Source organism: Polyodon spathula, chromosome 11, assembly GCF_017654505.1.
Source record: "Polyodon spathula isolate WHYD16114869_AA chromosome 11, ASM1765450v1, whole genome shotgun sequence".
Taxonomy (NCBI): domain Eukaryota; kingdom Metazoa; phylum Chordata; class Actinopteri; order Acipenseriformes; family Polyodontidae; genus Polyodon; species Polyodon spathula.
Window position 1 is genome coordinate 45,762,337 of NC_054544.1, and position 17,290 is coordinate 45,779,626.

Here is a 17,290-nt window from a genome sequence, read left to right on the forward strand (position 1 = left end):
AAACGGATTTTGATTTTAAGACCGAATTTCTGTCGGCAATATAAGTTGTTTAGCTGCTTCGTCTTGGGAACCTTTTCATAACATGCTCTTCCTGAGGTTAATTGCATCATAACTGGGATCCATGCTCAAACAGGACCAGTTGTTTTCTGTTTCAATAAGCTTGTTATCTAAAAAGCAGCAAGTAGGGTGTCGGAGGATGCAATGGTAGACCATTCAGTGACCTATCGGCTCTGAATACAGAACACATTGAAGAAGTTGAATGACCCAGGGAGAATAAGCTGTGAAAAAGTCACCAGTATAGGACAACAACAACAACCAACAACTCTGTTTTAGAATGAAAAAGTTTGTTGGCATGATATTAATATATTTATAAACCTCCAAATGTGAGATTGGCCAAGGGAAGGTTAAAGCACTGGTAATTGTTGAAATTACTAGATTTTTCAACCTGAAAGATCCAAGTGGATTTGGGACAGGTTGGACAAAGCCTGTACCTCAAGTGTCTTTGGGCCCAAGCTTCACATTGCTTTAACTGGGCAAGCTGGTGCAGTCGTCGTGAGCCTTGCCTACAGTGTGAACTGAAAAGGAAGTTTTTCTTGTCCCATAGTGCGTGCATTTGGCAGATAATTTTGTGTAGATTTTTTTGCTCATAAGGGAGAATTAATATCCCTCCCTGTTCTTGGGGCTAGCAATAGGGTACACAACTGAAGTAGTGAAAATGCCTGCCAATGAAGTCATCTATGGGTGACGTGGTTTAAACATAAAATACAGTACCACGTTGCAGCATCTTCGATTTGACTAGTATAGAAGATATCATGACATTGCACTTTGTTTTTATATTTAATCTCTCAATATATAAAAACATACCAGACTTGTAAATAGAACATGGCACTGACACATTTCATTCCAAAAGCTAGAGGAATCTGTGGTTGGATCTGCAGTCCTTACTGATGTGAACAACTGTTTAACTAAATGTATACATGTGTATAATATTGCAAAAGAACAAAAGTTGTAGGAGTCACTGTTGGCTTTGTTTTGAACTGTGAATTTCATTTGCTGTACATTCTTGAGAGATTATATATATATATATATATATATATATATATATATATATATATATATATATATATATATATATATATATATAGTGTTGCTATTTAATTTGTTGCTGTGTCATAAATGAATTAAATATTTCTCACTTCATCTCTCACTGAAACAGATCAGTGTTGGTGGTGGGAGGAAAGCCTTGGGATAAATGCACATTTAAAACATTAAATAGTTAAAAAAATCTGAAGTAACCAAGCTCCTTCAGGCTGGGTTTATTGTCATATTTGCCATATAACTAACCTAAAACAGGTAAACCTGTCTGGTTTCTTCTGTCTATTCTATTCAGTGATAGTAATATGGGGGTCAATAAATCATCCAGGCTGCTGGAAATAGTCGTGGGTGGTTTGATTAAAATCTAACCTGCAAAAAAAGCAAGGATCTTTTATAAAAAAAAAAAAAAAGAATGAGGAGTATCTAGTCCTAATTCACAAATCTCAACAATATGCTCTCATGTGTTTGAACCTTTTGTATTGTCTTTATTTTTTTTCTTCCATGTTCCATATTATTTCTTGGCTTGTATAGCTGCTGCTGTTACAACTCAGTTTCAGAGCGTTTCGAGAAGAATAAAGAGGCTGTAACACATTGCATTTCCACCAGGGGTCACAGACACACACAACTTCCAGGAGTCCAGTCCAATGTCATCTTCAACACTTTAACCATTTTAAATGTAAATTCCAAATTAGCCAGTCAGGGTTGGGTGTAAAGCATTTTTCTGTGTCATTACTTTTACACTCTGTTTTTGTAATCAAAGCATTTGGTTCTACTAATAACCAGAACAGACACTGATTTCTCTGAGGATTTGTTGTGGCTTCTCGGGGTCCACAGCATGTTGTGTTGGATGGTGCACTGGCTTTGACCTGCAAACTTTCATGGCATCACTGAAGCATTTCATGGAAAAGCAGGTTCCGATATGAGCATGTCTATGGCAATGGTGTGCTCTCCGTCCATACGCAATCTTGCTTGGATTTATAATAGACAAGCCTCAAAAAAACTCAAAACATTGTTTACGTGACTTGCTGTGTAGAGACTAAAAAATACTTATTTCTCTATAAACATTTCTACATTGTAGCTTTCTATTCATCTAAAATGGGCAATTAGAGCAAAAAGTACTATAAAGGAACTTGGTAATATTTTTAACCAAACATTTTGCTGAAAAGTGTTGATCAGTGTCTTCAGAGAAATCTAATAAGCTGTTCATAAAGACTTACTGTCAAAATGTTTGTCCCAATATATTTCTAGTACTACTGGAATAACAGGTCCATCAGTACCCTAATATATGGACTAATACTGAATCTTTAAGTCATGAACAGACATGTCTTTACAGCCAGTAACTATCTTAGGATGCTAGCTTGGATAGTGTCATATTACACTTTGTTTCTTTAGTTTGTATTTATCTCTATTGGGACACTTTTACTATAAATATGCTGATATGCTAAGTACATGCACAAGTAACCCTGCTTTATTGAAGAATTCCATGCAGTTCATGCAAAATGACAGCAGCAGCATTCTTGTAGGGACCACTTTCTCTTTCATTTTTTCTTTACAATTTGCATATACATGCTGCATTTAACATAATAGCTAACAAAAGTCCACTCTGCAATTTTTAAATTAATGTTTATTATTATTTACCCAAAATATATATAAATCTGTATTGTTCCCTTTGTATATGAGGAAGATTATTGTAAATCTTTTATATAAAGTTAAGTGTATATCTGTATTTTTGATCATGTTATATAGTTATAAATAAAATATTTTTGGGGAAAGATAACTTTGTACTCTGTATTTTAACAGTGCTACATGATGTAACCATTTTTGCATCACATTACTGCACAAAAACTTAAGAACGGACATGAATTTCTGTAACAAGTCTTTCAGAAACCCCTGTATTTGTGGAATTCATGTGCTGGGATGTAAATACAAAACTCCTGTTGAAGAGCAGTTTGGTCCATTACAGGTTTTACCATGCACTTAATTAGCTATTAGGTATCTGTAACAGGTGTGTCTAATAATTTCATTGTCAAACCTTAATGACAGTTCATGACATGCTCCAGGATTAATGATACTGGACCCAATTTACAAAACATAAAGGACTGCTTTAAGGATTTGTTAAGCATTTTCTAAGGTTAAACAGTGCTTTAAAAAATGAAACTTCTAATCCACTACAACAGTTACAAGGTTTCATGTACTGCAAACATCTTTAAATGAATCAAAATGGGCTTTAAAAAAAAAAACACTTCTTAATGAATAGGACCCACTAAATCCTAACATCAGTTTTCTTATGCTGAATGTAGGTGGCTAACAAAACATGAAAATTTTGGTTTTACTTTTTGTGCATTCACAACAGCCTTGTTTTTGTATGCACTGTCTAACTGGATTCGAGTTACCTGTTGGATGAATCAAGTCCTAATATTCTACATGTAAACCAATTATGTTGTGAAAATGTATTTTTGGATTCTAAAGAATCAATTACACAGTGATTGATTCATTTAACTGATGAGTTCATAAAGAAAGTCAAGTACCGGAAGCAGCCTATGATCTCAGCCATGCTCATATGTAAATATGCCTAACATGTCTACACATAAGGGACTTTAAGCAGCTAGAACACCCCTTGTGGAAATACAAGAAAAGTGAACTGGAACAGAATCCAAAAGGAACCATTCCAAACATACACCTTAATCTTGTCCATATCAGAGGAACAAAGGGTCAGTTGTGTTTACAGATCAATAATTCCATCTTTAATAACACTGTACATATCAACACATTTTAATTCATAAAAAGTCTACTCTTGAAATGTCAATGTTGGAATTGTTCTTCCTGGGAGCTGGGGTTGCACAAGTCAAGTAGAATCTTCACTTTTGTCTGCCTATATGATGTGAACAGGAATGTGACTTGTCCAGGGTGGTCACACAGTATGTCAGTGTTAGGACGACTTCTATTCCTCTATCAGACCATGCTCCTGCACAGTTTTACAGCTCTAACCAATAGACCACACCACCACCCAGTCCCTCAGCTCCATTTAATAAGCTACAGCACCTCCCATTCCCTCAGCTCTTTTCAACTGACTAATCCCTCAGCTCCAAACACTAGACCCCACTGTCCCTCATATTTCAATGTCGAACCATGTGGCCACAATGTAAAAGTCCTCAGTGTCAGTGTGCAGTGCAGCTAGAACTCCTCATCCTCGTCATCCTCATCCCAGCTGCAGGACTCCAGCTGCTCTGGGAAGTCCACCTGCAGGTCATACACGAAATCGGGGTCGTCCCTTTTCTTGCGATTCTGCTCAAACAGCTGCTCCATCAGCTCCTTCTTGCGGCTGAGCTCCTGGTCACTGAGCTTGTTGAGGTCCTCATCCGGGTCCAGGCACAGCGAGGCCAGGCTGTGCTCCAGGCTCTTCCCCAGCAGGGAGTCCCTCAGCAGCAGGTGCAGCCTCTCCAGCTGGCGCAGAGACACCCCCTGCAGGTAGGCACTGTGCCGCGCATTGCTCTTCAATCGCTCTGCTGCCTTGCTGCAGTCTGGACAGACAGAAAAAAGGGACTCGGCTCTATTCAATTACATAGCAATAGCAACGCGTAGTAACTTCATCTCCATTATCATCAGTCTTGCCGTTTTTAGCCAAAATTACTGCCCTAATCTGTTCAGTTCAGAGGTGCAGAGCGAGGGCCATTCTAGATCAAATATTTGCTCCAAGCATGCTCTTAATTATTGAACCAATGATGCCTTTATTTAGGTATTAATCCATTAATAATTTAGTTTAGGGTGAAAAATAAGGAGTATTCCTCATCCCCTATTATGGATGGAATGTGCACCCATAATACAAATGCTCAAATGCAGACTGACCCTCCTGTTAGCTAAATATTTTTTGTTCTTTTGCTTGTAATTAATAATGGATTATCAGAAATATGTTTATCGACATCTGTTTTTGGTTGAATAATCAATATTTAAAAAGATAACTGACTATTGTCTCATTAATAGATTTACTCAGCTAACTAATAATGAATGTAGTGCCTGGTGTCACCTGAGAACTTTGAGAAGTTGCGCACAGGCATCACCCTCTGGCGCATCCTCTTAGTGGTCTTGTCTTCATACAGTAGAACAATGGATGGGGGTTTAAACTTCACCCCGCACTTCTTTGCCACAAAGGACATTTAACTCCTTTATCTTTCTGATATGTATGGCTTTGGGCTGGAAGCAAAGCTTGCGTCCTGTGGTCTTAGATTAGGTTCCTGTTAAAAGACAGAATTTGCACATTGCTGTAGTTTGATTTTCACATTTCTACAATTTCAAAATTTACTCACTGTCTTTTATCAGCAGCAAACATTTAACACTCCAAATTAGAAACCTTGGTAAAATCTGTATATGTTCCTTTTATGGGTAATGAAATGTGCATCTATTGAGTAAATGAATAACCTTTATTTAAATGGGACCTGTTCAACAGTAGAAGGCAACTGCACAGGTTTGTGTGTACTGTAAAACTGTAATCATTGTTTTACGAAATTATCTTAAGAATAATACAGAATTTAACTCAGTTGTTATGTGATGTATATATTAAGTAAGCGAATGCATACAAATGTTAAACAGTCATAATGCACCGTTAAACAGCTACCTGTTACCTTCATCAGCATTACACAAAAATAAATAGATAAACACATACACTAACGATCAACATCAAGGGGGCCTTGAAACAACCGAAATCGCCCTTATTGCCTCATTCACTCTGACCAATTACTAACTGAATATATCTTGGTGTCCCTGAACAGCCGTTCGTCACCTTTTTGAATATATGAAAAAGATATTTAAGATGAAGCCATCTCACAATTGCAGTACAAGTGGTACCTCAAAATTGTATCAATTTTATAGTAATGCAGAATGACAGCTGGGGGAAATGCAGTTGTACCCCTAAAATATTTAGTTTTGACCGCTAGAGTGCGTCCTAACATGACTTTACGGGAGCTATACGAGTAACATCACGGAGGTTTTAAACCAACCTTTGTCTAATTTTGACTTGTGAAATGCAGAATGTCTTGACTTTAACTGCAATGTTGTGCTGATAAGGAATACACATTAAATCGGCAAATAAAAAAAGAAGAACGTTTTGTGACAGCCAAATGTATTCTCGTATTTATTTATTTTGCAATCCTCAACCAATTATACAGGCAGACTGGTGATAATGTGTGCACCCAAACTCAACAATCGCTCTAAAATTCATCCGGTAGCGTTTATTAATGTATTTATTTAGGATTAGTACACCGAGATGCAAACACTTCGCTCGCAGGGATACGCAGTTTTTAACTACGGCATATGAAATACAGTATAACCTATAGTTAAGTAACGTGGGTAGATCAGGTATACTCCTAACAATAATACATCTAGAAAATCTGTACTTATCTAGCCTAATACAAATGAAAGTGTAAATATGATTAGCATATTTGAGTAAACCCTAACGACTACGTGATATTTTTGGTTCACAATGCAACGCTCTCTTTAATGTAATGTTTTTTTTCTTTCTTAAACGGTGTCTTAATTGCTTTAAATCTAAATGAAACCATGAATATTTTAAAACAAATACGTATATAACTTACCAAGAAGACATGGAATATTATTTTAAATTGCTATTTTGAGTGATTATGGTTGCCATGGACATTGACAAGAGCAGTGGAAGGACCTTGCTCAGGGAAGCTTTTTGTCTGCCTGAAAACATAGGCTTTTATAATACGAAAATAATAACCTTTATATGTTGAAAATATATATATATATATATATTACATGTAATTCCGTTGTCAATAAGAGTATGTCATAATTTTCTGCTCATGCTAATTTATGGACAATTAATGTTATTACTTGAAATCGGGATTTTTACAGGGCACCCACCTGGCAGTCGCATCCTATTTTAGGAGGTGACCTTCCGCGTTTTTCGCAACTTGGTGATTTGTTGGAAGTATATTAATGTGCTTCGGTAATGCGACATGGCTATGGCATTGTTGGGTTTAATTTTGCTTTTTAAATCGACGCAAAGTGACTTCACAACCGATGTACATAAACACACGCACAAAGGTAAACAGCAATATAAACAACATGGTGAATACACGTAAGAGTTATCGAAACATCTGCTAGTAAGCAAGTTCGTATTTTACTTTCAGTGTAAGCATTGATGACAGCCCTCAACGTTTTGGCTAAATCCAACCTTTTTTTTTTAAACTTATGTATTAATTGTTCGGTGTTTCTCTAAATCGGGGGTAGGCAGTAGCAATGCTAGTGGACTCAGTTGTTTAAACGAATCAATCAAACCATAATGCATGTCCCACAGTACGTCTGCAGTATGGATGCCAAGGTCAAACCACCAGACCCAAACACTGCGCTGCCAATGCTAGTTCGCAGGTGCCTCTGAGACACGCTATAGAGCACAGTGCTAGTCTCGGCATCGTTACCACTTCAGGCTCAAGCTTCTTAGACCTGCGCGTAAATTACATGTGAAGATGGATCACAGGTTAACATGTTTCTTCTGACTAATAATAATAATAATAATAATAGTGGTAGTACTATTGCAAGTTTATTTAAACTTAGCGAATCAATAGATTTATTTTGTACAAATAAAAAAAAGAAAGTTCTTCATATATTTTCCATAACTCCCCAAGGTTACAAAACAAGTCTGGGATTATGCCCCTCGTTATCTATGACGTCCTTTCCTGTTTTGAGAACTGCTGTTCGCTCACTCAGGTGGCCCAGAGAATGGTTTACTAACCATGCTCACTGAGACCTGACTGGTGGTCGGTTATGATATATTGCAGAACCAAAGTTCTCCCAATGCTTTCACATTTGACATAGTTATTTTTCAAATAAAGTAACCAATGTTATCTTTATATCTATAGGTGACAAAGGCTATTGTTCAGAAAACGACTGGCTGCAATCCTTCACAGTTATTCGAGGCCTCGTAAACAATGGGTTCCACAGGTAAATAAAAGAAGTCATCTCAACAGTGTACAAGTGAGGGTGTATTATGGGGATATCTGCAAGACTGGTGACAGCAGTACAGTGCAAAATAAAAATGTATTGTCTGATATCTACTATCTAAATAAGCATTCAAAGTGGAACAAATCTACTGTTCTCCTTGTTGAAGAATGTGTAATAAACTGGACTGGAGTTGATAGTTAGTTGCAATATTCCACACACAGGGTAACAATAGCTTTGATCAGTGGATATGTTAAGTAACTGAGCGGCTCAGAGCAGGAATTCCTCCTCTTATTCAGATCACTGGTGAATTCTGCTCTACAGCACCAGAGCTGCTCAGAGGGAGTGGAACTGAGCATGCTTTTAAATGTTTATTTTCCGAGCTGCTCAGAGCAGCTCACTTTCTTAACACACACAATGTCTCAACATGTTTTGCTGCAGCCGTCACCCGATGGCCCTGGGAACAAGGTGTTTGCAATTCAGTGGACTCATCACAAAGAGAAAACTTATAATAAATAAATCTTATTGGGTCAATTGCAGCGTAATAGTGGTTTAGTCCACTTCAAGCTGATTACCTGAGGGATAGAAGATTTCCAGGAACTGAACACAATTAGTCCTAATTGTAGCATACTAATCAGAAGATCAAGTTAGTTAGTTTAGCTGCTCTGATCAAGTGGACCAAGTTAGGCTGATCATGGGAACCAACCCATAGAGCAGAATATTGGAAATGTAAACCAGGATCTTAAAAAGCCCATCCAAATTGCAATTAATAATTTGCATACAGAATGTGCAGAATAAAATATACTAAAATGGGCCTAGGTCGGCCAGGTTGTCCTCGGCTTACCGTGCACCAGTGACCCCTGTAGACTGGCCAGGCGCCTGCGGGCTTGTCTGTAAGCTGCCCAGAGCTGCATTGTCCTCTGATGCTGTAGCTCTGGGTTGGCCACACGGCGGGCCTGTAGAGTGAAAAGAAGCGTTTTAAAATACAATAAATGAATGAACGTAACATAGTACAGTGTAATAAGCAGAGTAAGTAGAACAATAATAAAAAAATAAAAAAACGATGTAAGTGCACAGTATTAATGTTTGAAAATGGATGTATTAGAAGTTGTAAATGCTTATGTTTATGAAACATACATTATTCCTGTATGTAATTGTGAAAGGGTGGCTTTGCAGGGGGGACATCAGACCAGAAACATACTCAAAACAATGAATGGCGGGTGAAACTGAGGCACAGTGGCGCTCAGTGTTTTATTAAATAATAATAGAAAATAAAAAAGTTAAACAAAAACAAAACAACATGAACAAAAAGGCGCCTTGGCCAAACAAATAAGTATCGCGCTGGTGTTTAAGCCAGCACGTTTAGCAATTGTTCTAATTCCTCTACGTTCTGTACTGTACTCCTAGATACTCTCCACCCTCAACAAAGACGGCTTCAAGCTTTTATATTCTGGTCGACGGGTTAACTAGCTATTAATTAATTATCTTATTACCCCTCGGCCATAGTCTGCACGAGTTTAATAAGGATGCGTGACTGTCCGCTACTTAAACAATCAGTAGCTGATCAGTCACACATCCTCACAAGGTTTTAAAATTAAAAATATAAAACAATAACAAATAACGGCGGAAAACAATAAGAAGACAAATAATAATAAAACAGCTTACATATTTGGGGACGGGACACTCCGCCACACATAACCAATATTAAACAGATCTGCAAGCAAATATTGAGAAAAACGAAATGAATCAGAACAAGCAGACTAGCATAGTCTCAAACTTCACAGGACTGACTTAATCAATTTAGTGTGAACCTTTTTTGCAAGTTTAACTGATGATCCCAGTGTAATTGGGATTAGCACTGGTACTAACATTAGTCCAAGCAAGTGGATCAAACTCACGCAACCCCCCTGTTAGACACATCAAGTGGACTAAATTGGATGTACTGCAATTGATCCATTTGTTTAGAGAGCTGTTGTGTTGTTTAGGAGCTGGTGTCTCATGTGAGTGACTCTGTTGTGTTGTGTTTAGAGAGCTGGTGTCTTGTGTAGTGTGAGTTACTCTGTTGTGTTTAGGAGCTGGTGTCTTGTGAGTGACTCTGTTGTGTTGTTTAGGAGCTGGTGTCTCGTGTTGTGCAGTGTGAGTGTCTCTGTTGTGTTGTTTAGGAGCTGGTGTCTCGTGTTGTGCAGTGTGAGTGACTCTGTTGTGTTGTTTAGGAGCTGGTGTCTCGTGTTGTGCAGTGTGAGTGACTCTGTTGTGTTGTTTAGGAGCTGGTGTCTCGTGTTGTGCAGTGTGAGTGACTCTGTTGTGTTGTTTAGGAGCTGGTGTCTCGTGTTGTGCAGTGTGAGTGACTCTGTTGTGTTGTTTAGAGAACTCGTGTCTCGTGTGCAGTGTGCCACTGCTGTTCCTGAGGGTTCCCAGGTCCTGCTGTTGGAGAAGCTGCCCCAGGGAATCTATGTAGATCCATACCAGCTGACTTCAGCACAGGAGCACAGTGACACACAGGAGGTAAGAGGGACCCTTGAGTATGAAATTATTGATCCTGTCTCATAATGATGAGTTTTATAGAGCAACGTGGTATTGGTGTGAAATACCAGTTTTATCTTTTCTATTCATTTTTAGATTTACTTTATATCATTTTCACTTTCCGTCGTCACATCCTGGTGACTTTAAAACTCAGGAGTTTAAAGCACCTCTGTGGCCTTGTGGCAGAGCAGAGCTCTGCCCTTTATAAATTGGCAGGGATGGGGTTAAAGTCCCCTACCTGCCTGGGTTTATTGTGTTCAGGTGGCTGGGGTTGATTAGAGTAACGATCAATCAGCACCCAGCCACCTGACATAAAAGGAGGCCTCAGCTTCCCATTAGGCAGAGGAGGGAGCTGAGAAAGCAAGCAGGTGTTTGTGCTTGCTGTTTTTTGGTTTGCTGTTTTGTGGGTTTTTATTATTATTATTATTATTATTACTACTATTATTATTATTATTATTTTCTGATCCAGTGAAGGCATTGCCCAGCCTGGAAACCTTTATTTTTGTAAGTCTTGTTCTGTGTCTTTCTATTTGTGCTTAAATACCTTTGTTTTGGCCCTTGTGCCCTTCTATTTTGTGTTTATTTATAATAAAAGTCGTATTTTTTTTAATTGCAGTCTGTCTCTGGGCCTCTATCCACTCGCCAGCCTGTCACAGGCCTCTATAGAGCTCTCACAGTCATGTCTTTCCTCTAAGCACATCAGGTACACCAGAGAGTAACCATTACCCTGGTTCCTATAAAACACAAATGGATGTGAGACATGCCCAATTGCTTTGATGTTCATAGCAGCTGTATTTCTTAAATTCCGTAGTGTTGCAGAGGGACAGGTTAATGGTTATCATCATTTGATATTGCAGCTTTTCAGCTCTTGTATCCACCAGCTTCTTTTCTGGTCCATGTAATAAAAGCAAATGCCTTGTTTTTCTAACACCTGTTGAAATTGCCTTTTGCTTTCTTATACTCTTAACTTTGCCCAAAAACTTTAAATCTGAAACTATAAAACAGTTTTCTTGCCTGTTTTATAGCAGCAGTTCTCTGGCCATTTAAGCTGGACATCAGCACTCGTTGGTTGGCTATGGCTGTCTTTAATTATTGAAGAACTTGATCAAGATAGTCTTCAGTTATGCTTTGCTTCCCTGCAGCAACAACAATTATTGAGGCCAGCAAAGTAGTGGAGGCTGGTGAGGTAGTAATCGAGCCACCCCAGCAGAGCTAACAGGTTCCACCCTGTGCACTGTTGTGGGTATGAAGTCATTGAGATGAAGAGAACAGTCCTTGCTCTGCTGTATTGTCTTTCTGTGTAGGTGCTGCTGGCCTCTGAGATCGATTTGGAGGCTCCTGCCTATTCGTCCTCTGGGTTCTCTGCCCTAGTTTACGCCTCACGGGACCCCCAGTGCAGCGGCTGCTTTACTACCACGCTGCCCATTCACGCCCGATACCACCGGCCAGCTGGCTCCGGGGAGGCAGAGCAGTGGGTCAGCATTGAGAGCCCACGACTACTGGTCCGAGCTGAAGAGAGTGAGTCGTTGTGACCTTCTTATCATTGTGTTACCATTTCTCTAATAATTACAGGCAACAAAACCTGAATTACATAGAGAACAAGTATATCCACTGCCATGGAGGTAAATTCAAAATAAGTGTCACTATGACAAAAAAGTTGTTAGTGTGAAATAAAGTTGGACGTATGACAGCCTCCACTATATCCCGGTCACTGGGATTTCATCCACTGCAAGGGATAATAACACATAGACTGCTGTGAATTGCAAGAAAAAAAGTTTTTAGTGCCTCTCTAATATGACTGCTGTTTCCCCCAGCCTCCCTGCCTCTGGCCTGCCCCCAGAACAAGGTGACCGAAGCCCCCTGCACTGCACAGAACCACAGCCTCTGCACCTGGCTGGAGACTCACTACCAGCAGGTAACTGCCAGCAGGACAGGACCATCCATAACTATACCACTCATAGTGAACCTGCATTGTGCCATTGTGATATCTGACCAAAGTGATTTCATCTGTACAGAAACAGCCAAGTTACAAAAAAAGGCACCAGACATGTGAAGATGTGCTATCTCTAAAAAGAGTCATGTTATAAAAGGTGGGGCTAACTTTGCCACCCTGTTTTATTCATGTTGCTGTTTGTTCCTGTTTTACAAATGATATATCATGCAGCTCTTAGTTAATCGGCATATTAGCTAGATAATACTATAAATCATTGAACTTGAAGATTAGATATATACCTCAGGTAAGGTGTTTAAGATAATGCTGTATTGACTAAAATTAATTAGCTTAAGTGACAGAGGTATAACAAAAGATAAACTGCACAAAAAATGTAGAATGCATACTCAAGAGACACACTGCAAGGGTTCCTCTTTCAATACACTTTTATTCTGCAGACACAGCAGTTTTGCAATTGCTATAGGCCTACAGAAAAACTAAAGAAACATGTTGTCAACCTGTGACATACTATCACAAAGACAGCCAAAGTGAGTAACGACAGACCAGAAACAGGAACTGACTCAGAACACAGGTTTTGGAATGGTGAATGCGCTGATGTGCAGTTTAATAATTAAACAGACAGAAAAGGTTTGTAACAAAATAGCACACGGCACGTGAGGCCAAAATAAATACACAAACAAAACGAATAGACACTGACAAAACAGGGTGGACAAACGCTACACAAAACAATTGATATTTATAATTACGCTTCTCTCTCTGTCTGCCCCGTTCTCCACTCCCAAACACACAACCCCGAGTGGGTGAAAACATGCTGCTTTTATGCAGCTGTACCGAGACTCGATTGCTAATCAGTCATTCAATTGGAGTCGCGTGTGAATAAATAAACTGCGATTCCCTGTGCTCACATATTATTACGTTTTACTTGCACGTGAAGTGCTGTGCAATCCTCGTGCCTAAATACAAATATACATTTTAAACACTCGTGTTACACAGACCTGTTTATATCCTGTTTACCAATGACTATACACCAACATTAACACACAACATATAATACACACAGTGGCGGACACTTTGACACACATACCCTTTAAAAAAACAACTAATGTGTCCTAAATCAGCAACAGCCTACAGCGTTTTCCCTTCAAATAAAACAATGTTGTCGTGGCCAGAGATAATACCGAATAAAAGGAAAAGCAAACTAAGCAATGCAAAATTTGTCATATTTTATAGAAAATATGTAATGCATTATTCATTGTTTGCTCATTTGCGTAACGTCATATAGGCTGCAAACAACTGTCTATAAACTAAAGTATCGAACAATAATTTAAAACTGTGTTTCAAATAAGAGAATCCTGTAGTCAGCCTGTAAGATGTATTTTGCAAATGAGTAAATAGGAAGTTATGCATGTTCTAGTTTACAAAGAAAAGAAAAAAATAAACTTTTCAGAATAAATGCTGTGGTAGCTTGTCAAGTATTTTCTGTAGGCAAATGTTGCATTACTTAGATTGCTTATTTTTAATAAGGCAGTATTAGTGGCAAAAACAGTTTTATTATTTGAGAATATAACCAAACAGTAAATGCTGCAGGGCTATTGCTTCTTATCTTGTGCGAACACGTTTTTTTGTTTATATATATATATATATATATATATATATATATATATATATATATATATATATATATATATATATATACACACACATATATATATATATATATATATATATATATATATATATATATATATATATATATATATATATATACACACACACACACACACACACACACACACACACATGCACATACACAGCTCTGGAAAAAATTAAGAGACCACTGCAAATTTTTCTTAAATCAGCATCTCTACATGTATGGCAGCCATTCCATTCCAATATCTGTTGAATTCCAACACAGGCACACCTCATTCTACTGAATTAGGTACTGATTATGGGATCTCTTGAACCAAATCTTATTTAACGAGGAAAAATATAAAAACCACTCCTGTGGTCATCACTATCCTCTTGCAATAGGACCAGCTGGATGGCAAAACAGTGCTAGTAGTACCTCAAAAGTAATTGGAATCAAAAAATAACTATTGACCATGCCCAAAGAGTTGAAAAGGAAAGTTTTGAGTGAGGAAAAGAAGGGTTCAATTCTGGCTTTACTGGCAGAGGGATACAGCGAGCGTCGGGTTGCTTCCATCCTTAAAATTTCAAAGATGGCGGTTCATAAGAACAAGGTCAAGCAGCACACATTGGGGACAACAAAGCTACAGACCGGCAGAGGGCGAAAATGACTCTCCACTGACCGGGATGACCTCCAACTCATTCGAATGTCACTCAGCAACTGTAGGATGACATCAAGTGACCTACAAAAAGAATGGCGAACGGCAGCTGGGGTGAAGTGCACGGCGAGGACGGTTCGAAACAGGCTCCTAGGGGCAGGGCTGAAGTTGTGCAAAGCTAGAAAAAAGCCCTTCATCAATGAGAAGCAAAGAAGAGCCAGGCTGAGGTTTGCAAAAGACCATAAGGATTGGACCGTAGAGGACTGGAGTAAGGTCATCTTCTCTGATGAGTCCAGTTTTCAGCTTTGCCCGACACCTGGTCGTCTAATGGTTAGACGGAGACCTGGAGAGGTCTACAAGCCACAGTGTCTCTCACCCACTGTGAAATGTGGTGGAGGATCAGTGACGATCTGGGGGTGCTTCAGCAAGGCTGGAATCGGGCAGATTTGTCTTTGTGAAGGACGCATGAATCAAGCCAAGTACAAGGTTGTCCTGGAAGAAAACTTGCTTCCTTCTGCTCTGACAATGTTCCCCAACTCTGAGGATTGGTTTTTCCAGCAGGACAGTGCTCCATGCCACACAGCCAGGTCAATCAAGGTGTGGATGGAGGACCACCAGAGCAAGACCCTGTCATGGCCAGCCCAATCTTCAGACCTGAACCCCATTGAAAACCTCTGGAATGTGATCAAGAGGAAGATGGATGGTCCCAAGCCATCAAACAAAGCCGAGCTGTTTGAATTTTTGCGCCAGGAGTGGCATAAAGTCACCCAACATCAATGTGAATGACTGGTGGAGAGCATGCCAAGACGCATAAAAGCTGTGATTGAAAATTAGGGTTATTCCACCAAATATTGATTTCTGAACTCTTCCTAAGTTAAAACATTTGTATTGTGTTGTTTAAAAATGAAGATGAACTTATTTTCTTTGCATTATTCGAGGTCTGACAACACTGCATCTTTTTTGTTATTTTGACCATTTGTCATTTTCTGCAAATAAATGCTCTAAATGACAATATTTTTATTTGGAATTTGGGAGAAATGTTGTCAGTAGTTTATAGAATAAAACAAAAATGTTCATTTTACCCAAACGCATACCTATAATAGTAAAACCAGAGAAACTGATAATTTTGCAGTGGTCTCTTAATTTTTTCCAGAGCTGTATATATTAAAGAGTTAATAAAAAAAACTCACAGTATGTTTCTTTAGTTTTCCTGTAGTCCTATAGCAATTCAAAACTGTTGTGTCTGCAAAACAAAATAGGTAGCTCATTAAAGAGTATGTATGTTTGTGTCTTTATTGTTAAGTGCAGATCATCTTTTGTTATACCTGTCATTTTAACTAATTGATTTTAGTCATTTAATTATTTGTGTATGAGATAGTTAATGTCTGAAATTACAGACTTTAGTTAAAGACCTTGGATAAATTGCAAATGAGCTAGCTAATGCGCAAATTAGACTTTCGCTTATACTGTGTATGTACCATCGTTTACCTTGTTTTACATGTATATTAGTATGCTTTCACTATGCTTTATTATACTTTGCTATGATTTTACGATGATTTGCGATGTGTGTCAGTGGGGAACCAATCAACAATTAATGCCAGGGCTGCCCCATCCCCATCCCTGCAAAAGCCAACCAAATATGCACATTATTGACCTGCAGGGTCCCATAATCCCCATTGATAGCTTTTCTTGCTGTGAGGCATTGCACAGACCCTGATTGCCTCCCCTGGTGTTCTGCAGGAGCTGGAAGCCGTTAGTCTGCGGATTCCTGTGGGAGACCAGCGGCAGGTCCTGGCTGTCTGCACTGGGACTCTCTCTGTCACCCTGCTGTGCTGCTGCATGATCCTGGGAGCTGTGTGGAAGCACGGCCACTTCCTATTTTAACTCCTGGGCACTGCTCTGTAACCTGCACAAACAGACAGGACGGTACAAGACACTGAGTCTACGCCATGGTCACCCTACCTACAACAACTGCTCTTCCAGGGGTGTCTCAGTACATTGAAAGCGGTCCTAGCTAATGAAAAATGCTTTACCCGTCATGCACTTAGATGTGCAGTCATGAAAGAAGCACATGTTATTGCAAACTTCTATTTATTCAAAAAATATACAAGGAAAAAGAAAGCATGCTTGAGTCATTCTGTTTCTATTTTGCTTTCTTGGTCATTTCACCCCAGTAGTGTCAGCAGGGGGTCAAAGCAGGAGATGACAGGAAAGAAGGCGTTAAAGGGGTGGGAACACTCACTGTGTTGGCTTCTGTAATGGTCATTGTAGTGAGATGATGATGATGATGATGATGATGATGATGATGATGATGATCACCGGTCTGTCGACTCGTATAACAGAGAACAAAGCACTACCAAAAAGCTCTATAACTACTCCGGCAGCAGAGGCTGTCTCTTGCGTGGTGGTTAATACCTTCTCTTGTGCTGTGTGTGGTCACCGGTCTGTGCTGTAATAACAGGCAAAAAGTGATTTCTTTAAC

At 39.0% G+C, this 17,290-nt stretch overlaps 2 protein-coding genes across 2 annotated transcripts; one reads left to right on the plus strand and one right to left on the minus strand.

The window, feature by feature from the left end:
- Window positions 1–27: 27 nt before the first annotated feature.
- cep19 (centrosomal protein 19) lies at window positions 28–6,771 on the minus strand. The gene is made up of 3 exons (XM_041263828.1): window positions 6,684–6,771; window positions 5,120–5,327; window positions 28–4,616 (listed from the first exon to the last, which is right to left on the minus strand). Exons 2-3 carry the CDS (start codon window positions 5,247–5,249, stop codon window positions 4,270–4,272), a joined length of 477 nt encoding a protein of 158 aa, XP_041119762.1. The 5' UTR covers window positions 5,250–5,327; window positions 6,684–6,771; the 3' UTR covers window positions 28–4,269.
- Window positions 6,772–6,980: 209 nt separating this feature from the next.
- Window positions 6,981–17,124, plus strand: pigx (phosphatidylinositol glycan anchor biosynthesis, class X). The gene is made up of 6 exons (XM_041262717.1): window positions 6,981–7,155; window positions 7,971–8,052; window positions 10,416–10,554; window positions 11,877–12,090; window positions 12,387–12,487; window positions 16,549–17,124. Exons 1-6 carry the CDS (start codon window positions 7,068–7,070, stop codon window positions 16,690–16,692), a joined length of 768 nt encoding a protein of 255 aa, XP_041118651.1. The 5' UTR covers window positions 6,981–7,067; the 3' UTR covers window positions 16,693–17,124.
- Window positions 17,125–17,290: the final 166 nt, after the last annotated feature.